General features: G+C 46.2%; 2 protein-coding genes across 2 annotated transcripts in view; one reads left to right on the plus strand and one right to left on the minus strand.

Moving 5' to 3' along the window:
- Positions 1 to 7,581, minus strand: part of LOC144724423 (hemicentin-1-like) — a 262,312-nt gene extending 254,731 nt beyond the window's left edge. The window contains exons 1-2 of the mRNA XM_078603538.1: positions 7,259 to 7,581; positions 6,030 to 6,523 (exon numbers count right to left, since the gene is read on the minus strand). Coding sequence (XP_078459664.1) covers positions 6,030 to 6,366 — 337 coding nt within the window. The 5' untranslated portion in view covers positions 6,367 to 6,523; positions 7,259 to 7,581. The remainder of the gene's footprint in view (positions 1 to 6,029; positions 6,524 to 7,258) is intronic.
- A 9,081-nt stretch (positions 7,582 to 16,662) lies between these two features.
- LOC144724201 (uncharacterized) lies at positions 16,663 to 21,269 on the plus strand. The gene is made up of 2 exons (XM_078603117.1): positions 16,663 to 17,143; positions 21,126 to 21,269. The coding sequence occupies exons 1-2, from the start codon at positions 16,865 to 16,867 to the stop codon at positions 21,267 to 21,269; spliced, it is 423 nt and encodes a 140-aa protein (XP_078459243.1). The 5' UTR covers positions 16,663 to 16,864.
- Positions 21,270 to 23,253: the final 1,984 nt, after the last annotated feature.

Raw genomic sequence — 23,253 nt, forward strand, 5'->3', positions numbered from 1 at the left:
CCCCCAAATTTGCTTTCTCTCACCACTGCGGGCGGAAGGGCCTTCACTGGAGCTAACTCTGGAGAGTATTTGGCCTACTCTTCCACGACGACTGGACACTTTGGAAGAGGTGGGTCTTGGTCAAGGCGCTATATAAAGTGCATCACGATAAAATACCTACACTTTACCCCACCAGGTGCAACGTGCCGCTCGACTAATTGCGGCGCACAAATTGATACTGTTTGGGTGGACAGAGGTGGTGGGTGGGGGATTTGAAGAGCAACTGTTGCACCGAAACATGGAATTGAATCAGTCGCGGTGGCGAGATTATTATTGTGTTTAATTAACTTGTTGTTACACAAAAGCAGCTAATTTAAGCACACAGTTAAGATTTTAGTATTATATTTTATCCCTAATAAGGCCTCATCAGGAAGCTGTACTCAGCTATGGGATTACGAGGTGGCCAACGCTCAACCCAAACTGACGGAGTGGAAGCAAAGGGATGGAACGTATCTCAAAATGACGTCCACCGTTCACGGGGCACCACAGTGGTGAGATGTTAACTACCTCGCCTGGTATGCAAGAGATCGTGGGTTCGATCCCGAGCCTGACGCCTGCTGTATATTTGGAGTTTACAGGCTGTCCCCGTAGTCGTGTGGCTTTCTCTCCGGGTCCTCCGCTTTTTCCATCCACATTTAAAAACATGCTTTTAGAGTAATTGGCTGCTTTGAATTTCCAGCTGATAAGCCACTTCATTTGTGGCCAGGTTGCTTCTGACAAATAGCTACATAGCTCAGTGGGCCTTACCTTGTAAAATAAAATTGTCTTAATAGTTTTATAAAAGTATTTGTTTAGTTTTTTTTTATATCGTACTAAAGTGTTTTTAATAATTACATAGAGTAACACCTCAATATACGAAGTAAATGCCTTCCTGAAGGTTCGTCTATTGAAACTTCGTGTATTGAATAGCTGATAACATTAGTACTCTGAGGACGCGTTTCTAGCCTTCGTAATGTGCCATTTCATACTCGAAACATTTCATAATTTAACATTCATACACTGTACAGTATTTAAATTTAAAACTGACACAAAATAAACATCGCAATGCGCCACACTGAGGAATCCATCTCATAATGTTATTTATATGATTCGCACATTTGTTATTTCTTTATTCATTGATTTCAGTGCATTTATTTATTACCTTACTTTATTTTGAGCTTGCTGTTTAAAGTAATGGTGATACACCCACAGTTCTTAATACGGAAACTACGTTGATCAAATATGCACATTTCGAGGTGTTACTGTGATTCACTAATGGGCCTCAAACACCCCTTTCTGAACTCCAAACTAGAGTTATCCCTATTTTTTCCACCATTCTCAAAGTATAACCATTACAATGCATTTTAAACGGCAGGCGTGTGAAGTGGCAACGTTTTCTGCTGCTAAATTGAAGGTTACAAATTTGCAACGCACGCAGCTTCTACAGATTTAGAGGCACGAGAAAGCACAGACGGGCGGATAGGGAGCCAGAACCGATCCCAAACTACCTGGCCCTTCATTGCGATGTTTGGCCAAATCTATTCACGTGCGAGGAAACCAGTGCAACCCGGAGAAAACCCACGCATACGAGGGGGGGGGGGGGGGCAACGCTCGATCCCGTACGGACGGAGTTCAACAATTTGCTTCGCCGCCTTTCTCGTCGCAAGCCAGGGTATGGCATCTCATCGATGGCCACGGGGAGGGAGTTTGGCAAGATTCGTGCGGTGATCCACTAACCGTCGCCCCCCACGGCGCTGGAGTACAGGCGTGCGTAGCCACCGCCGCCAGGCGATCAGCTTGTTTGGGTTCGTGAGGTTTTTTATTTGGATTGCCAAAATATGGTAATACTCAAGTACATTGTACGATGGAAGGTAAGTGTATCGTTCACATTGCAAGATTTCGTCATATTGTGATTTTTGCCTCATTTAATTTTCCTTAAAGATTTCATTTCCTGACAAAATATTTAATAAATAACAATCAAAGTTGACAAGGATAATTAAAGTAAAAAACGATTATTACCCGTAACATTAATGCTTTTTACTGTTTTCTGACAATATATGTGTTATAAGCATGATACATTGTAATATTTGATCATTAGAAATACTCATGGCAGACTTATATGGAACGACCTGCAGTTCAATAACTTCGAAGTAACCATTATTTGTTTTTGAATGACATCAAAGCACAAAACCAATTTGACAACAATGTGAAAACGGAAACTGACATCGTGATGATCGTCACATCGTGAACTATAATATATCATATCACACCGGATAAATACATAAATAAAGATTTCTTTATCTGTGATCTCTAATTGATCTTTATGCCGCACACGGCGTAACTAACATTGCAGTCTCAACGTAGCACTGCGATTGATGACTTCAGTTGTGTGTGTGATGTGACCAATCTTGCATTTCCCTCCGTGATTTATGCACATTAAGAGGAATGTGGTCATGAAAAATTAAATGATCGTGTAAGCCAATTTCAATTTTTTATTTATTTGTGCACACCAACAAACCGCTATACTTTGCATCCATGCAGCATGAATAGACCACCTTAAATTAACATGAACAAAAATTAACGGTATCCATGCAATATTTTAGTAATTCTGAGAAGAAGTCCATAACTTTCCCAAGCTATCAAGGTGCTGAGAACAAGCAATATTGATTTCAGCTAAAAAATTTGCTTTGCTACTGTGTCACAGAACCGAATGGGTGGGTGTATGTTCATGACCCTTTTGTATCAATACATCAAACGTGCAACAAATCTGCGAGTGCCAACAGTACATCCTAATCACCGTGTCAGTTATTCTTAAGGCTAATAAATGACCTTATAAAACCCTTTGGCACCCTATCATGTCAGAGAATGGTCCTGGAAGATGTCAACCCTGAACCCCAATTCACTGCTCTGTTGGCGCTTCTGTCTGTTAATATATACTGCAGCGTAGGCAATTGAGTAGCAATCCCCTGAAAACACCCACTGGCACTGCTGAAAATTTCCATGGAATTTTAGCACGGCAGTGGTTGACAAAATTAAATATCATACTGCCAAAGGTAAGAATGTTTTCCCTCACAATATGTTCTCCATTATATATGTAAAAAAAAATATATGACTTGCACAAAGCAGATCTTTGTCCTCTGAGACAAATATTCTTCCATTCGTGCTATTACAAATCATGACTGCACTGATGTGCTGTGCGTTATGCATATGTAGAACATTACCATTAAATAATTACACTGCCTTTTGTACGGCTGAATCACGGGGCACGATATCATGTTGCTGAGCTTGGACATTTCCTCTGAACCAAACTGCCACAAGGCAATTCTTGCCTTGTACAATGCCACCAATGTTATACGAGATGTGAATAAAAAGTTATGAAAACTGGTCTGGAAACCCTACGATACATTTTTCAGAATCACGCCACGGGTTTGTAATGGTATTGATTGTAAAATATTTTTTGCTAAAATCAACCAGCCTGGTGTCAGTTAAAAGATTACAAATTCAAATCTCGGTCCTGGGCTTAATCAGCCCATCACAATTCCCGGGCTGCTAAAAGTAGCGCCACTTTGTGTAAAGTCAGCAGTGATCAACCACAAAAGGTAGAATATATAATTTCCACTAGAGTAGTGGCTTAGGCCCCATTTATAACATACATAAATAAATTGCAGCCACAATGCCCATTAAAGCACTTTGACTTTTTCACCTATTTATTTCACAGCATCCTTAATGTAAGAATACACAACAAGCCACACGCTGTTAATAGAAAACAGCGATTTGTGCATTAACTTGTCTAAAAGCGTGCATTTTTTTTTAAATCAGCCAATGGCTTAGAACGCTGGAACACTCAATATCTGTCAAACAGTTTTGGGCCAGCACACAAGGGATTCTGGGTTAGAACCTTGAAGTTGATTGGAGATGTCTCAAGTGCACTGGTGCCTATGGCAGGACACTGCTCAAGCAATGCTGAAGTCCAGCTTAGAACATGAGAAAAACAACAACAACAACATTCTGTTGGGTTTTCAAGGCATTGTGGGGTTTTCACATAATTCCGTTCCATTTAAATACCTTTCATCTGAACATGCAATGCTTTGATTGAAACCCACCGCAATTGTGGGCCTCTTATCGGAGCCACAGGCCAGCAGCGCACGTTTTCAGACAGGTGCATGCGTGCACGTTTAGCTCTCCGACGCCTTTCCGGGCATGCACCAGCGTGTTGTTTGACACGGCGTCCCCGACGTTTGCTCCACATGCTGGGGAGCATCTTCAGCAAGTGAGCTCCCAGGACACGGAGAGAAATGACGTCGGTACATCGTTGGCAAACAACCGCGTGGTACGGCCTGGAAACACGTCGCTGAGCGATAGCAGCACAACTGTGCAAGTCTACACGGTGTAATGTATGTTTGTGTTAAAATATTATTTAGACAGCTATTTAAAAGCTGTCTCAAAACACAAGACGGTTTGGACATGCACATCATTTCAATGAGGCTGCATCTCGGGACCTTGTCCAGCAGGGTTGTGTATTTTGTGAGCTTCGGAAAAAACGGGATTGAATTTTAAATATATATACAATCTGAAACAGGATATTTTTGTTGGGAGAGGGGCATGAGTGGAGTGCAGGAAGGGAATGGGGACTAAGTTGTATTTATGGGTAAGAATGAACAAATCAGGTAGAGATAAACAGTCAGAGGCAGTGGAGAAACGGAAAAACAGTAGCCTGAATTTGAGCAGCTGAGTGAGTGAGCTGCGTGGATAGCCAGGGGGGAGGGGGGTTCCGGACAGCCAGGGCATCAGAGGAGAATGAACGACCTCCCATTGAGAGGAGAGTTAACCGGTAGTTTCAACAGAAAAAAAACATCGGTGGCTGGGAGTGGATAGTAGGATGAGAGGTGTAGATATAGACCAGGTGGAAGAGACAGGCAGGGGTTAGTCCATGAAGAATCTTTAACACGATCATCGCAATCTTGCAGTCGGGTAAGAAGCTAGTCCAGTTGTGGAGTGGAGGGATGTGAAGATGAGGGTGATAAGGTATGATTTATAAACACCATTATTAGAACCACACAGCGCACATGCCACAAAAGCATTCTGATTCATACTCCGCGTAACAACACGACAAAGGCAAAGCGGTGCGCCCGTTAAAATCCTTAAATAGGTTTGCTGGAGGAATGGGAGCAAAGCCATCATGACGACCGGAGTGTAAATCTCCCGACTGCTCGCAGGGACTAAGCCTCCTCCGCCTCGCCCGACAAGCAACGCGCACGGGGGGGGGGGATGAATCGCGCGACCCGGCAGAGACGATAAAACATCGTTGTGCGCCCCAAACCAGGCGCATTGTAAACTCGGTGCTGTCCAAAACAACAGACGATACACAAAACCGGTAGGATTTGCACTGGCGCTCGGCCAGCCTCCGCAGCTGGAGTTTGTAAAAGTCAATTCGGTTGCTCTCTATTTAACCAGGTGCAAGGCAACTCGGGTTCATCGCCCCTCTACAAGGGAGAACTCGGCGGCCGTGCGTTTGTAACATTGGCACTTGGAGTTTCATTTTTGCATTTTAAGTTGTGCTTTGTTCAACTCGGTTTATGTCATCTCCATGGCGTAAAGGAAAACAAAAATCCTACTCTGGTGGGAAGCCAAAAGCCATGGGAATGTGGAATATCGACACATGGCTCGGGGCTTTAACATGATATGAGTACACTTGCAATTCTCATATGTGCTCTATGGCACATATACAGCAGCTTAGATTAAGGTCTGAATGAATTACTAGACCGATGGATATCCTGTGCCACGTTGTGTGATGATGCAAACCCGTGGTTGACCGATGAATAAATGAGTTCCCACCACAGGAACGTCAGTGTCCCAATTCTCTTCTTCAACCACGGAAACACTTTAACTTCTATGAATCAGAACTGCGGCACGCCAAGTCACGTCGCCTAATAATGAACAAAAAACGGGGGGGGGGGGGGGGTAGCCCCACCGGAATCGATGAGCTCTCCACATTTCACGTCTCATCTTACCGGGGTCGTGAAAGGGGATGAGAGCGAAGTTGTAGAGGGTCTTCTTGGGCCGGTTGAGAGACGTCTCCAAAATCTTGGAGGCCCCCTCAATCACCTGCACCAGGTCGTCGTACATGGAGCCGGTGACGTCGAAGACGAACGCGAGAGTCGATGCCCCCTCCGGGATCTCGGGCTGCCCCTTCCCGTCGGCGGTGGGGCTGCCCACCTCGTCCCTGTTGATGACCACCTCATCGTCCTCCTGACCCCACGCGACGCGGGGTCGCAGGAAAGCGCCGAGTGCCAGGAGGAGCAGGAGCCAGCTGCGGAGGCCCCTGAATTGGGCACAGCCGCTCTGCATCGTCTCTCTCTCTCGAGATTACGACCGCGCCGCTCTAATCTTCTCGCTGAGTCTCGATCCAGCTCTCGGACCACGACCGGGATTTAAAGTCATTCATCCGACGATCGGCGCAGATAACTTGAGGCTTCTGCTCTCCGAGTGACCGCTCATTCAAGCCCTGGCGTTCACGCACACAGACAACAAAAATGTGTTCCCATTGCGTCTGCATATAAATGTCACCCAATGTGAGGTTCTGTGCACATTCTGCTCGATGGTAATTTTCGGCTCAGTCAACCTCAGACGATGCCTAAAAGCCAGGATCAGAGAGCAATTGTCCGTGATGTTTTCTGTGTCTGGGCACTAAACTGGGGTTGTCAGGACTGTGTAGTGCAGTGTGACCAGCAACGATGTCACTGCACCGCACTTATTAGTAAAGATGTAGACGTTATAAGGCAATCTGCATCAGGCATTGCTGCATTCCAACCACTGACACTCAATCACAACATGCACATGGCTGTGACACTTTCACCACTGTATTACATATTGCTGGGTTACCATATCTCTCACGTGTATATCGGACACGAGTTATGTGGCAATTGCAAATACACGAACACACACACAGACTGCAGAACTGCACGAGAGCATTCGCAAATTGACTGTTCAAAACATACCACAGTAAATGCAATAGCAGTAAGATAACGACACGACAGTGTGGTTTTAAGACAGGACCTGGCTTTTGAATGTCATGAAGCTTCCAGGACAAATAACTCAACATTTTCCTGTTAATGAGCAGTCAGATTGAGCAATCGTAGTTATTTACAAAAAAAGTTATTTTTCTCAAAATCGTAAGCAACATATGTTTAGACAAAAAACAACACGACATATGTGTATATATATGTGTAAACAAACTTACAGCAGCTGACGTTTCAGAATTTTGCCGGCTGGAAACGTCAAAGTTGTGGAGCTGCGAAACAACAGCAAGACGTGAGAGACAGAGAGAGAGAAGCTCAGGGGGGCAGTGCCCACCACCAACCACCCCCACGAACAACAACAGCAACCGATGTCAAACCCCTCTCCTCCTAAGAAGAAAAAAAACCCCCAGACAAGTCGTGAAACTGCGTGCAGAGAGGCGAGACGGCGAGAGTGGAGGCGCCGTGCGTTTGGCGATCTTTTTTGGAGTTCTTGCGGTGAGTGGGTGAGTGAGTGAGTGGGGTTGGGAAGGAGATGGGAATGGGCTTTGAGGGACCTTTTGGTTGGCCCCCTTGCACGCAGCGGCTATAGGGGACGGGGGCGGGTTGGTGGGGGACATTCGCGCTTGCTTAAGCCAATCGCAGACGCATTTCTCGTTTCAGGAAGAGGGGGCGGGAGAGGGAGCCATCCAAGAAGGGGGCGATGCGGGGGGTGGAGGGGAGGGGGGAACAACCCCCGACTTTTTCTTCCAAATCTGGTTGGGCGATCTGCGGGGCTACCGGCGAGCGAGAGAGACTTTGCCGGGTCTGCATGGGGGTTGGGATGCTTGTAATGCTCGAGTTGGGGCCCCATGGGTTGTGTCGGTGGTGGCGGTGGTGCGAGGCTGTTTGAAGACCATCTTCTGCACAGCCGTGTGTGTGTGTTAGGGGGGACGGCGAGCATGTGTCTTGATCTCAACGCCTGGCATGCGTTCGCAGCTCGGCGTGTTTGTTTAAACACGTGCTCTAGCGCTGTCAGCATTCACACGCGCGCGCGCGCACCGGGCAGTAGCTGAGTTCATCATATGCAGCCCATCGGCAGGTTAACGCCGGAGCGTTGCGATGCTAAAGCAACACACCGAAGAGAGCGCGGTGAAAGGTGAAGGCGCAGCCCCTGCAAATTCCTCGATGACGCCACTGGTTTGGTGGAAAAGGGCCTCCCCTCCTCTTGAGGGGCGCTCTTAGAGAGAATCCCGAGAGGGCATTTGGCCTACTTTTCCAGAAGCGTGGGGGCGGGGATGAAAACATAAAGTGCCCATGGTTTGTATAATTGTGCCGCGCCGTGAGATCGAATTGAACTGGCGACCTCTCTTTTTCGCGCGTGCAGTGTGGTAACACTGTAACACTATGTAACACGATTTTTGTCCCTGGGTAGTAAGTGTTGTTTTCTAATTGCCTATGCCTCAAAGGTATTGAAAATGGCTATTATTCCCCACAAACTTTGCTTTTGTGCCGGATGAAGCTAGTGCGGGGCCTGTAGCATATGTTATAAAGAGGCCCTAAATAAAAAAAAACACGTACATTTTAAAACACATTTTTTAAACTTGCATAGTAAAGTAATTGTATTTTTTCATTTGCTATACAGGCAGGTAATACGACAAATCGCTAACCTTAACCCAGTCGTTCATAAAAGTTGAAGGCAGTGTAGTACTAGAATAATAGAGCAAGTGTAGAATCACTGAACCGGAATTGATAGCTTGAAAGCATTTAGCGCGGGGCCCTTGAAAGTGCGGGGCCCCTAGCTAGATATGTAGCTACTTGTGCTACTGGGATAATCAGGCATGCGGGTGGCTCTTTGGCTTCCCCCCCTCGGGGCTCTTTGGCTGCCCCCTTGCGGGCAGCCGTTTAAAACAAAAAGGAAAAATCTTAAACATAATTGAACGTAAAGATAATTGATTGAATGCGGCAGGGACTGTGTCACCATGGAATGTCTTGGTGTCAACAAAATGTGCAACAGTGGAGCTGTATTGTTGAAGAAGAACTAAGGGGAGGACACCAACTAAATAGACGCAGTTTATTCCATCACCTACTTTGTCCATTTAAGTCAGAATGTGTCGTCTGCTCCATACCTGCTGCCGGTGTTTTGTGTACAGGAAGCTCTGCTGCGCGTGATGCGGCTTTCGAAATATTTTGGGTCAAAAAAAAGTATCTTCTTCTCCGAAAGGTTGCCGACCTCTGCTCTAAGAGAAGTCCCTTCCTTGTCTGCCAGGTGCCAGCTTTACCGGCAGTGTCGTGGGCAATGCCATTGCAGGGCTGCGCCTTTACACGTTTTTTTGTTTAACCGCAGCCGTCCACCTCTCTCTCGTCGATTGTCCCGAGCTCCAAGCCAACCTTGAGAGAGCTGTGGGGAGTCTTAGGCTGACGATGACTCCCATGCCGTTGCTGTGTGTGTAATAAGCGAAGGCTTACGGTTCCATATAACCCTATATGTCTTTAGGATTGGGGCGAGTGCTACTGGTGTGAGCACCTAATCAAGCCAAGAAGACAAGATCAATGCTGGGGCCGGCATCAACACTCGCCCGATCGCCTTTGTCTCTCCCCAGTACTAAGTGTCCACACAGATGAAGTGCACATTCTGGCATGAGTAAACCTCATGGGGGAGACCCAGACTAGATGTAGATACTACGTGCCATTGTTTTGCAGGGACGCTATACAGCGTTATTATTCAACCACTTACCAACGTTGGTTCAACGTTCGTATATGGTTGGAACCGTTAGACCAACGTTGACCCAACGTTGGCATTTGGCTGGAACCATTGGACCAACGTTGACCCAACGTTGGAATGTGGTTGGAACCGTTGGACCAACGTTGACCCAACGTTGGCATGTGGCTGGAACCGTTGGACCAACGTTGACCCAACGTTGGCATGTGGCTGGAACCGTTGGACCAACGTTGACCCAACGTTGGTCCAACGCTCTTGTTTAAGGGAACTAAACTTTATGCAACTACCACCACAGGTGCCTTTATTGTAGCCACGTCGGTTTGGGTCGACGACCAAGAACATTTTCCGCACCCAGCGCACTCCATCCAGTCTACCCCTCGCTATGGCTGCTCACTGGAGCTCTGCACTTTTAAATCTCGATTGAAAACTCATTCCTTTAAAGTGATTTTTGTGTTTAGTCTGTTGTCCCCCCCCGAACCTCCGATTAGCAAGGTTAGCTACGTACGGGTGCGAAAGAACTTCAACATACTTGCATACATCACATATCACCTCCCAGTCTACCAACGACAGAGAAAATATTTAGTGAGATATTAAGCCCTCGACAGCGCATATTATAATATACAAAACACACGAACACTGGACTGTGGATATGCATGTCATTTAAACGTGTCTCTAGCCAAAATAAATAAATAAAATGAACACGATGACGTACATCTGAGATTACCAGATGTATATGTGCTTTGCATTTGGCATTCATTCAGGAAATCACGAGGGTGATTTGAAGACATTCTATTGACTCATTCATTCGCTGGCGTGTCTTTTCACATCGCTGTCGTGATGAGCTTCGCTCGGATCACGAGAGTAAGAATGGGCCACGCGTCTCCCCTGCCCTCGATTGCAGCTGCCTCTCTGCAACAATGCCGACGGTGCTCGGTGCTTTTACAAAGGGGCACGCAATGGCAATACGAGAGCCCTGGGCGAAACCATGTCTGGCGTCAACACACAGCCCACACACATCTGTGTGCTATTATACAAGAGTCAGCGGAACCCCGACTTCCATGCTACGTGTGCCCAACTTCTACGCATCTACACAACGTCTACTGCGATATTCTATCGTCTCTGGTCTAATTCAGTGTTGTCTGATGTGGCCGAGAGAGTCAAGACCAGTCTAATAGTTTGCCTGCTTAAACAAATGCTGCTGGAACACATTGGTTCAGAAGGCCTATAGGCTGATGGACCAAGACGTTGTTTTTTTTATTTTTACTTTGTGAGACGGGTTATTGTTAATTTTAAATAGTCTGAATGGATTCAAAGGCTGTTATATGTATCTAGACCTTTTTCTGCACCGTACGTAGCCAACCGTGCTAATCGGAGGTGCGTTATACACGGGTCTGGCATGGAGACGACTATGCCTAACGTTGCAAGGGAGACTTGAAACACGAGCCGAGTACAGAAATAAATGGGCATCAAGAGTCATATTGGGGAACGAAGAATCGGTGATAACTTTAGTCGCTCAACACGCAATTCATTACACATTTGCACAATTAGACATTCAAATGGAATGTGGATGGCTTTACAAACGACATTGTGAAATGCAAATAGGCGTATTAAATAATGTATAGCATATGGTAATTGGAAGAAAACATTGGATTTCTAGACTGAGTATATGTTTTGCACTTTGACCTTTAAAGACAAACCTTGAACGGTGTTGAGCTCTGAGACTCACCGGTAAGCCTTGGGTGGCCATAAATCGCTCAAGATAATCTATAAGCACGTTCATAGACTGCAAAAGTCACCTGCAGTGTAAGTTAATAACTAAATCATGCGAATCGCCAACTATAGTGCCTTAACAAAAACTAGCAACTTCGTATCCGTGGAAAAACGTCGAGAATGGAATTGAGTCGAGTCAAGAATGCAATGAATGTGCGGAAACAGCGAAAGCAACGGGAAAGGAAAGAAGGGAGAAGAGAAAGGATGGCAACTCATAGGAAAACGATGGAAAAGGAACGGAGAAACGAGAGCAGAGGCTCAGGGGAGAGGGAGGAAGAGGCGGCACGGTGAGGTCCACGACCTTCTGCATGGAGGAGGAGGAGCAGCGTCTGATTTCAAAGGGGGCCTGTGAGCAGAGAGGGATTCAGAGTGGGGGCGGCCACACAGATGTCACGTGATTTACGGGAGGATTGCGCTGATTTAGATACGCATAGAGATATTGTTGACACGAATGCAACACTCGTGGACTCAGATGAATGCATTCTAATACGCTGCTCAAAATTGTTTTGGAGATGGTCAAGTCCACCCATCATTCCACAACCATTTGTCTTCCTCGAAGGTCCGAGATCAGCAAACTAATGTCACTGTCATCTAACTTTGGCACGAATGAGACCACATTTGCCATGGCAGAATCTCGTAGTTTATTTAGCGCAAGAGCATCGGCTTACAAATGTAGCATTTCCTGTCACCTACCGCCATCTAGCGATGAAGTCGTATATCGCCACGCTCAATGATGCACCAGACGAATAATTCGCATTTGATGGAGACGCTTACCACGAGCCCTCATTACTTTGATAGTGCATTGTCTTTGAGATGTACGCCTTTTGGCGTCCTCTGGTCTAGCACCAATTGAGACGAGGCTCAAAACAAAGGTGTCTCTGGTGTGGGCCAATCAGTTTCAAGGACAATGCATATATTAGCAGTGTGTTTTTTGTTTGCATTTTGACAAGTATTGTGGTTAATGCACACATGATTCCTTGTAAAAGGTTTCATTTTTGTTGCCAGAAAAAAGGGGAAAAACCCTGTTATTATATTTTGGTACTGGCAAAGGAGGTCTAATGATGTCAAATTCGCATCTGGTGAGATGTGGTGGATTTACCATAGACGATATAATTGGGTTTTGCTCATTCAGCGACACATCTCAGTATCATAGAATATGCATACCGTATACAGGTAGTCATCGACTTACGAACAACCTCACTTACGGACCAGCTTCCGTGAAATATAACTTTTTTAAACATAGACTTAAAACGCGAAATTGTACATGCAAACTGAATCGTGGAACTATTTTGTTCGGCGGAGCGATCCTTCGTGAGATGTAATGAGTCACAGCCTCGCGCTATGAGTGACTGTGTGTATGTGCACGTGAAAGTGGGCGTTGTTTGTGTGGAGCGGCAGTGTAGCAGTTACTGTGCTTCGCTACGAACCCGGTGACCCGAGTTCGATTCCCGCTCACGACCAACACCAGTGACAATTATCTGAATGGGTCATTGGCATCCCCGTAGGTAGACTCAGCCTCAAATGAGTACCTGGCGCGGTGTGTAAAAAAACATCGTCACTTGGGAGACCAAGTGCCGTGCCGGCCTTCATAGGCGCTGCTCGCTAACAGCACTTGCCCCAACAGTATGTTAAGACTATACGGGGGGTCGTTGTCGTTGGTGTGTGTACGCAATTGTTGGGATTCATGACGCCCCTTAACTCCAGTTAAGTGAAAATAAACAGATTTCTTTTCTACTTATTGCCCGATGAGGCTGTATGTAATTACCAGCGAAACGTCGTACTCAAAAATTGTAAATGTTGTGGATCCACTCTTCAACACACCCACCGGTGGGCTAAAGTAGTGAACTATTTTGTCTTTTGTCAACGTGACAAAAAAAAATTCTGCTTGGCCGTGTCGGGTGGTGGAGGGTTACGACACATTTAGAAATACTGTAACGCGATCTAACCCAAAAACGTTTATTATGGACACACACACACGCTCACTCCCAGCGTGAGGCTGACTCATTGCATCTCGCGGAGGATCGCTCCACCGAACAAAATAGTTCTGCACTTCAGCTTGCAAATGCGAGTTCGTGTTTCAAGTCGATGTAAACGAAAGACATCGCACGGAAGCTGGTTCGTAAGCACGGGTGTTCGTACGTCGGGTGTTCGTAAGTCGACTATTTGTACTGAATCAACGCTGTTGAAATTGTGCATTTCCAGAAGACCGTTGAGCTGATGGGTTTTGTAAAAAAAATATTTTATTTTGAATGCGGAGGTCCGGATACGTAAAGGAAACATTGTCTGCTGATCTATTTTTTTCTTATTTATGCTCGCCATGCTGCTCATCAAAATGTTGTTACGCGTGCCAATAGAGGTCGCTATTGCATGCCATGTTCAACGCGTGTCCAAGAAATTTGCTGATATTTTGACTCATCTAGAATCGGATCCGATTACGTGTTAAGCAAATCCCACACGTACAGATTTGACACACCCGTACATAACGTGCACGTCTATGCTTAAGGGAAAAACCAATGCGACAAATAACGTTTGGTGAGAGCATATATCCGTGCCTAATTACACCTTCATTCCAGATTTGAAGTTTTCGTAACTGCAAGGATCCATACTCGTTGGTTCTTTCGGTAAAGTCACGTAGGTGAAAAGAAAAAAAGAAAATTATATCACGACGTTTCGATTGCAACACAAGCAATCATCAGGTGTGAAAATCACATCTAGAATTTTTTTTTTTACTAAAGTGGGAGAAATACCAGGGCTAAGGAGTTTATATAAGTGTGGACGTCAGGAACTAATTGCACCTCTTCTGACTTATATTGTTGTGGCTTTCTCCAGTGTAATCTCACGAAACATCGTGACCTAGTAAATAAAACATGCCCCACCATTACACTCACCACTACTATATTGAATCTTTAGCCACATTGGCATGAGAATAGGTTTTCCCCTTTTTTCTGGCAACAAAACAGGTGTTAAGATGTTTAAACACCAAACTGAAACCTTTTATAAGCAATCATGTCTGCATCAACCACACTAATTGTGGTCAGAATGCAAACAAAAAGCGTACTCTGATAATCTATGCATTGTCTTTGAAACCGACAGGTCCACGCCAGGGACAGCTTTCTTTTGAGCCTAGTCTCAAAACGGTGTTAGACCAGAGGACGCCAAAAGGCGTACAGCTCAAAGACAAGCCACTGTCAGAGTAATGAGGGCTCGGGGTGAGCAGCTACATCATGGGACCTCCTTTGCCAGTACCAAAATATGAGAATAGATTTTCCCCATGTTTTCTATACTGTATGTTTAACACGTATGCTGTCACAAACAATATCCACAATAAAGGGGTTTTGTTGGTTAGATCGCGTGAATATGAATGTGTCGCCACCACCCGAGACAGCCAATCGGTAAGGTTTGTCACTTAAACAAAAGTTGCCAATTACTTACTGCTTCAGCACACTCGTGAGTCGGAGAGAAACCCACAACATTCACAATTCGAGTACGATGTTTCGCTGGTGATTACAACAGGCAATTAGCCGTAATTGAGAAGAAAGTCCTATTTCGCTCTTAAATATGGGGGTTCAAGTGATGTCATTACTGTAGACCTATCATGTGGGTAACAAGCACCAACAAAACAAAAACCCAATGCAAGAGTGAAATTGCATGCGCAAGTTAAGAAATAAAGAACGAGCCCGTGGCTCCGAACTCAGAAGCTGGCACGTAAACCCGACATGAGCAATGGGCACCAAAGCAGCATGCGGTGTGAAGTTGCCATGTAGGTGCCCCCACCCCCCCCCCCCTGTTCAACACTCAAAATCTGAGCATCATCAATCCACAGCTCACGGCCCCGAGCATACAACGGGTTCGCATTCCACGCACCGTCAGGTTGTGTTCCAAGCACAACGACGTCACGCCCGCCTTCCCGAGGCCTTCCCGTACATCACGCACCTGCGCGACCTTAGCGAGCCCTTGTTTAGCAATGCAACCAGCTGGGACGTTTTGCTCTTGTTTTTGGGGAAGAGTGCCTCATGTCACGAGGCACGGAGGTTGGGTCAAAGGTAATTCATCTTTTTGTACGACCCGGTTGACCCCGTGGCCCTATGAGTCTCCCTCCAGCACGCTTGCCCAGCATACAGTTTTGTCTCCCCACTATGTCGGCCTCCACTGAAGGGAGCTCTAGATATAACCCACACTTCACCCCACCACACGCAACGTGCCGCTCGGCTGCTGTTGGCTGATGCCGCTCGACTCATGCTGCTGGATGGAACGGTGGTGGGGCGGGCGGATTTAATCAACTTTCCCCCATTGATTCAAGTGCCTTGCCCGGAGATAGAATCAATCATTGGCACCTTCTGGAGTGCAAGTCCATAGACCACGGCAGCTCCCTTCGTTTCTCGGTTCCGACGTTAATGTGCATTGCTCTAGACCAGGGGTCGTCAACCAAAATAACAAGAAGGGCACATTTTTTTTGTTCGAATTCGGTACGAAACTCAATATTTGGGGAGCCGCAATGCATGGTGAATACTTACACACATTACGTCACGAAGCAGCCCGTCAAGAGCCGCACGCGGCTCTGGAGCCCTGCTCTCGACGTTACACAATTGCGGGAAACCGGTAACCGGTTTGTAAGAGCCGCTTATATTCATACGGTTACCGGCAATGCAACACGACGCAATTTGAACAACTCAAACGTACACGGTGGATTTAAGAAACTTGTCGATTATTTCAAATCGGCCCTCTACGGCTTCCCGAGGAGCGCGCTCAACCCGCTCGCTGGACCCACCACGGTAGGTGGCCGTCCCATTTATTTCCACGGGGACGTCTACGAACGGGGTCACCCCGTGTTGTTATACTCGTGCCGATACACGCTCGTGGCTAGAGCAGACCGGGGGTGGGTGGGTGGGAGGGGAGGGAGGGGGGATGCAGATTATTTTTCTGTAGGGGGAGGCACGATAACGACTGCCGAAACTCATGAAAGCCACAGCCGAGCTGGAAATGCGCGCTTTCCAGAGAGAGGAGAGAGCAAAAGGGTTCGGTGGGGGGGGGGGAGAAAGAAGGGAGCACCTTGGGAATTCCGCCAAGGCGAGCTTATTAAAGCCCTCCCCCCCCCCCGCTATGCTCCCGAACGCTCATAGCTCGCCCACACGTACAAGGTGCTCCCACACGGCCGTCACCTCCACTGTGCTGATCACAGCAAGAGAGAGGGAGCCAGCACAGCTGAAAGCCAGCCCCAGCCCCCCCCTCCTCCTACACGGTTATTAATCAGCTGGCGAGAGCGGCGCAGGTAAACCACGTTCCTCTGGCGCGCGCCCAACAGATATCGAACAACAAAAATACGAGCGCCCAATCAACCCGAGCGGTGGAGCCATTCGCAATGGACAAGCAGACGCGGTCACCAGAAGAGGAGGACACATCCGCACACACGGAAGGCTCCAGGGCCAAAGCCCTCTTGTCCAGGGAGCCCTTGGTGCGTCGGCTGTGCCTGCCGACGCCCGGGCAGGTGGTGATGTGGGCGCTGCTGTGTGCCATCGGGGTGATAGTCCACTCCCTGGGGGCGCGCGTGGCCAGGCTGGAAAGTAGAGCGGCAGAGGGCGGCGTGGAGGCCGTGGGCTGCGACTCGACCCCGAGGGAACCCCACAAGGCGCTGAGTCAGGTAGGTTGAGTCGGGGGGTGATGGGGGGGAGTGTGCTGACGGAGGGGGGGGGGGGGTGCTTGCAGGATTGATTGTCATTGTTGTTCATCACCACCGTCGTCATCATCATCATCATGTTGAGATGTTGCAAGCGCACGAGACGTTTTAGGCATCGTGGCCATCAGGGTGGTGATCAATGGCATCATGTTGAGCTATGCATTTGTATACTTCGGAAGAGCGTGCATAATAATCGTAATATTGTAGCAAATGTTTAACTATGAAGGTGTGCATGCAGCCGCAATCAATATTGCTCCGTATTATAGTTTGCATAATCAAGTGTAAGTACGGCAGGAAATCCTGACTGAGTCTCAAGATATGTGTTTCTGGTGAATCTGACATTGGAACATATGGCCAATGTAACGTCGAGTGCTGTGTTAGTAGAGTACGTCCCTTCCAGACAGGTTCAAGAACCCACTTTGACCCTGCCGCTATCGCCTCGTCACCTCGCAGCTTAGCAACAAAAGCTTCACACGTTATGAGTAAATAAATATAAATAATAATATGCTCACAATGTATGCGAGCTGCTACAATAGCAATTAATATGCGGCGTTGTGGGATGCAATTGCATGAATGACACCCACATAAAATGAAATTCTTCTTCTTTACAATAACAACAATCAGAATTGTATCTTATCTCAAACTAATTTCTAGACGTAGAATTAACAAAGGTACCACATATGGATGTAATGATGGTGGAGATGAGGTGAATGAAACAGATGAGAGGAAGCAATGGGGCAAATCTGTGATGCTGCGTTAATTCGGTGAAAGCGAAATTGATGGCAGTGAATGACGATGAATGGATTGAATGAACGGGGAATGAGTGTAGGCCGTGTAATGAGAATATGAAGAGGGAACAGTAACGGTGGCGGTTATAAGAGGGGGATATTAAGGGGTCGTGGGTGAGCAAGGGAAAATAGGAAACTCGTGAGCGAAGAAAGTAAAAAAACAAATCAAAGTTCTTTCTTGCCCAATTGAGCGTAGATGCGGTTGCTTATCTCGAGTTTATAGCTCTGAGCCAGTGGTAGAAATGTGGCATTCCTATGGCGGGAGCTACACATGTTGCTAGCTTGTTACAAAGTATCAGACATTCGTGCGTGGTTTTTAAGAATGACGCGGACAGACTAGGCGAGTGACATAAATAGTATTACGGATAACAGCTACGAAACGAAATTAAGAAGAAGAATAATTTGAGGAAGGCAAGGTTAGATCTCTTGGACATGTAATGAGAAAAACAAGAGTCTGAATATTAAATTTTGACTGGGAAACGTATCGGTTACAACAGGAAGGTGGGCAAGACAGCTAATTTAGTTCCCAGAAGCAATAAAAAAAACGCATCTGGGAGGGAGTATCTCATTCAAAGTTATTGAGTAAATACAATGGATAGAGCTACATGTAACGAAGGCCACGATCTCTGGTGTCTTTGAGAAATTACCACGGGGCATGGGGAAAGACAGAGACATCGAGATTTGTGCGAGCCTCTTTATAAAGGCAACCACCGTTGACTTTCCCACAAAGTGGTACTCAATGTATCGACCCCTAACGAATGATAGTCTGAGTCAAACATCGTCACGGTGAAATTGAATATTCAACTGAGCATCATCGTCACCGCGATAACCATTAGCATTCATTCAACAGTAAACACGATAGTCCTCGTTACGCATTGAACAAAATTCTAAGAATATTATTTAATCCGATTATAAATAATTTATGTCAGGGCACGGCCCTAATCAGCAACGCAAACATTTACCGATCGTTAAGGTTAAACACATTTTTTGGTGCAAATTTCTATCGCGAATGCATTTCGTTCATGCGTTTTGACAAAGGGTGAATGTGACTCGGTTTTCACCGAAAAAAACATAGATTTTAATGTCTCAAGTTCAAAAACACACACACCACGTGTTTGGCCGTCCTGCACTTACTCAATAAAACCCTAAGCATATGCACATGTATGCCACCGACATACACACACATACGCGCTCTCGCGTTATATTGAACCAGACTCATAATTCCAAACAAATCCACCTTCACACGAGCACGTAAAACAAAAATCCCATTGCCTCTTTGCGGAGAAACACTTTAAGCTATGTTAGCTGTAAAGCACGCACCTTGACAATATTTGAAAAAAAAATTGCAATAAAACCTTGATTTAATAAACGGGCACTTGTTTGTAGTGTACATATGAAGAGCGTTTTTTAGACGCAATTTGCACGAATGCGACGATATAAAATAATTGTTATACACAAGCGTGCATACAACGGAAGTATTGCTTGTGAACAGTAACACAAATTATCAGGCTGCCTGCTTGCGGTTGACTACATGCGCAGTCACCCAATGCATGCGACTGTGTTTAAGAGTGTCAAAGTGTTATTTTATAAATCAATGCCTTCATTTAACATTTGTGTATGGAACAGTGTGTGTGTGTGTTTACGTTTCCAAGTACTGTAGCAGGCTGCGCGCAGTAATATACAACAATAATTTAGAGGCATTTGGAAATACGCCGCCAGATGAAACTACTCCCCACACCGTGTCGGATAATAAGGGGGGTTGTTTGACCATACTTCACCACGCTGGTCGGTGTGGGCAGGGGGGGGGGGGGGCAGGACCTGGTTCAGTCACCGCTCGTTACTGAAGTCAGCTGTGGTCGCAAACCGAACTCGCGCGGTGCGCTAACAACTGCGTCACCGTTCTCCTTTGCGAACAACTTCGTCCACCGCTCAGCGTGTGCACTTTAGCCCATCGACCTTTTCATAAATATCCAACACGATGCAGATTTTTGCCATTTCTCACATGGTTGCACAAAATGTTTTTTTTTTCCGAAGCGTCAAGACAAATTAAATGTCACTCATTGCATCCTGCAATGGTCATATTTCTCTCCGAACATAAAAAAGTACGTTTAAAGGTAAATTAATGAGACATTGAACCGTGGTGATTTGTAGTCGCGCCCCGATGCAATTACCCTCTTGCCCTCGTCGTTGCACTCATCGTTGGTATTACTCGAATCGAAACATTATCTTAGTAACGTATACGGGTGTGCGTAGAGCTGCGGCGTGGTGTTTAGTGCACCACGCTACTAACCCACACGACCTGAACTCGATATCCCGGCCACGGCCAACCTCGGTGGCGAGTGATACCTGAGCCGTGATGAAGTATGGTCAATTAGCGACAATCCCCACGTTGTGGGGAGTCCCTAATCCAACAGCGGATTGACGAAACGGCGGTGCGTCTATGCGCTCTGCATGGACACACACCGTCAGCGTGCGGCGAATGTTGAAACTTCAGCCCCGCTATGACAGAGCAAGACTTCAATTAGCATGCATGCTTATAGGCTCGCGCAAATGCTTGCTTAATTAAATGTTAGTGACGATTGCGAATTAATTCAAGGGGCACAGCAGCTGCAGCCAACGCAGCTTTGCTTATCCGCAGGCAGGCAATGGGAATACTGGAGTTAAATGTCGCTTATAGCCAGTGCGGGATTAAGCTATTACTGGGCCTGTAGCATATGTTATAAAGAGGCCCTAAATAAAAAAATATACATTTTAAAACACACACATTTTTTACTTGCATAGTAAAGTAATTGTATTTTTCCATTTGCTCTACAGCCAGACAATACGACAAATCGCTAACATTAAACACCCAGTCGTTCATAAATGTTGAAGGCAGTATAGTACTATAGTAATAGAGCAAGTGCAGAATCGCTGAACCGGAATTGATCGCTTGAAAGCATTCAACGCGGAGCCCTTGAAAGTGCGGGTCCCGTAGCATATACAGCTACTATATATGTAGCTACTTGTGCTACGAGGATAATCCCGGCACTGCTTATTGCGAGGACATTTTATCAGCCACAAAGCCCGTTCGTAAAAAAAAACCCGGCATATTGCGCAAATCGACCACGTTGTTGCCGTTGGGGCGAGTGGCCTGACATTTTGTTTCTGTCCCCCTCTAGCTGCCCAGGGTCCGCAACAGCAGAGAGGCTGCTGCCCCCATCTGCAGCTGCCCCCCAGGTGAGCCCCCCCCCCTCCCGTCTGATCCCCCCTCCACCCCCAGCAAATTGCTCCCCCCTTTACCCCCGAGTGCTGTTAGCGAGTAGCCGCTGTGAAGACCGGCACCGGCACACGAGAGGTTGGTTGACCAGCACCACGCCCGGCCGCTTTTGTCTCCCCAGTGGCAATGTCTAAACATCGCACCAGGTATTCATCTGAGGCCGAGTCGACCTAGGGGAGGGCCAGGACTGGTTCAGATAATCGTCACTGGTGCTGGTGGCCGTGAGCGGGAATCGAACTCGGGTTACCGGCCGCACCATGTGTGTATGTATGTATGTTGAACTTCTTTCGCACCTTACGTAGCCAAGCGCGCTAATCGTAGGTGCGGGGAAAGGACAACACAATGCCCTGATACAAGGATGCATCTCCCCTCTAAGAACACAGACTCATTTTCACACCATCCTCAGCATCATCATCGCCCAACATCATTAACATTTTAGTTTTCAAATGCAGTCACTACACATGTATGGGGCCGTCCATAAATGACGTCACGCACCTAGGGGGGGGGGGGTCAGACATTTGTCACGATATGTGACGAGGGGGGGGGGGGTTAGAAATGTGACGTCACGTAAAAATGCGCAACTTTAAATAAATATAGACAACACGTTAATTAAATAAACTTTTAAATACATATTTTCTCCTACAACATCAGAGAGCTGCGCCACATTAAATACGCACTACAATGACAATATTTAAAAGCGATTTGAAGCATATTTTTTTTTGGGGGGGGCGGGCAGAGCTTTGTGACGTCATATGTGAGGGGGGTCTGACTTTTTGTGTGACGAGTGGGCGGGGGGGTCAAAAATCGTCCAAAATCGCGTGACGTCATTTATGGACGGCCCCTATAGCGATAGTGAAGCAACATTTGCAAGGCATGTTGAATGATGCTTACTACTGAGTGGCTGAATGTAGAAAACACCTCGCGGTGGGTGATAAATGCAGACAACTATTAGCTGATTAGTAAAACATACGCACACTATATGGGAGTCAACTTGTGCTGTTCCATACCATATCAGCCCCTCGACAGCTCGACAGCGTGCATTACCTCCTCATTGCCACAAGGAGGAGCGTGTTTAAATGATATTGCGTCGAGCAAACAAATTAAATGTCACTCAATTGTTTAACCAGGTGAAAGCTCATAGAGATGGTATCTCTCGAACCAGGCTGTGTGTATTTTAAAGACAGTTTAACACGTAGGCTTTCGCGACCAATATTGTTCATAATCAACGATTTTTGGGTTTAGATCGCGTTATTTATAAATGTGTCGTAACCCTCCACCACCCGACACGGCCAATCAGTAAAAAAGTGTCACGTTGACAAAAGACAAATAGTTCACTGCTTTAGCCCACCGGTGTGTTGAAGCGTGAAACCACAACATTTACAATTTGAGTACGACGTTTCGCTGGTAATTGCATCCAGCATCATCGGGCAATTCGCCAGAATGGTGAGGCTCTGCTGTGTCTCCCGTTCTTATATAGAGCAGCAGCAGGGTGACGTCATCATTAACTCATTAACTCATCAGGTGCAAAGATTTGAGGGGGGGGGGTTATTGTAATTATATACTTGATTAGTAATAAGGCTATTGTTACGATGCGAGTTGTAGATTAGTAATCATTTGGAATGTGTTCTATTGTGATTATGCTACATTAATAATCAGTTAGTGCTTGTTTCCCTTATAAGGAATTGTAATGCATCTTATTTAATAATACGCTTCCAGGCCGCACTAAGCCTGTAGCTGTCTGAGCGATTAAAGTTATTTCTGTTTCTCTCAATCTCAATGGATTCTCTAATTAGTCTTTGCCAGTAGTAACTAGTTTTACACAACACTTCAACGTTGTCAAAATCAATTGAGTGTCCCTGTTGGCAAGCATGTTCTGCCACTGCCGACAGTTGTGTTTGCGATAGTTTAATATTTCTCTGGTGTTCTTTTAGTCTTACACTAACGTTACGCCCTGTCTGTCCAATATAGCATCTGCCACATACACAATTAATCCAATATACACCTTCTGTTGATAATTTAGGTAATTCGTC

This window comes from Lampetra planeri, chromosome 20 (assembly GCF_965212315.1).
Source record: "Lampetra planeri chromosome 20, kcLamPlan1.2.h2, whole genome shotgun sequence".
Lineage (NCBI taxonomy): Eukaryota > Metazoa > Chordata > Hyperoartia > Petromyzontiformes > Petromyzontidae > Lampetra > Lampetra planeri.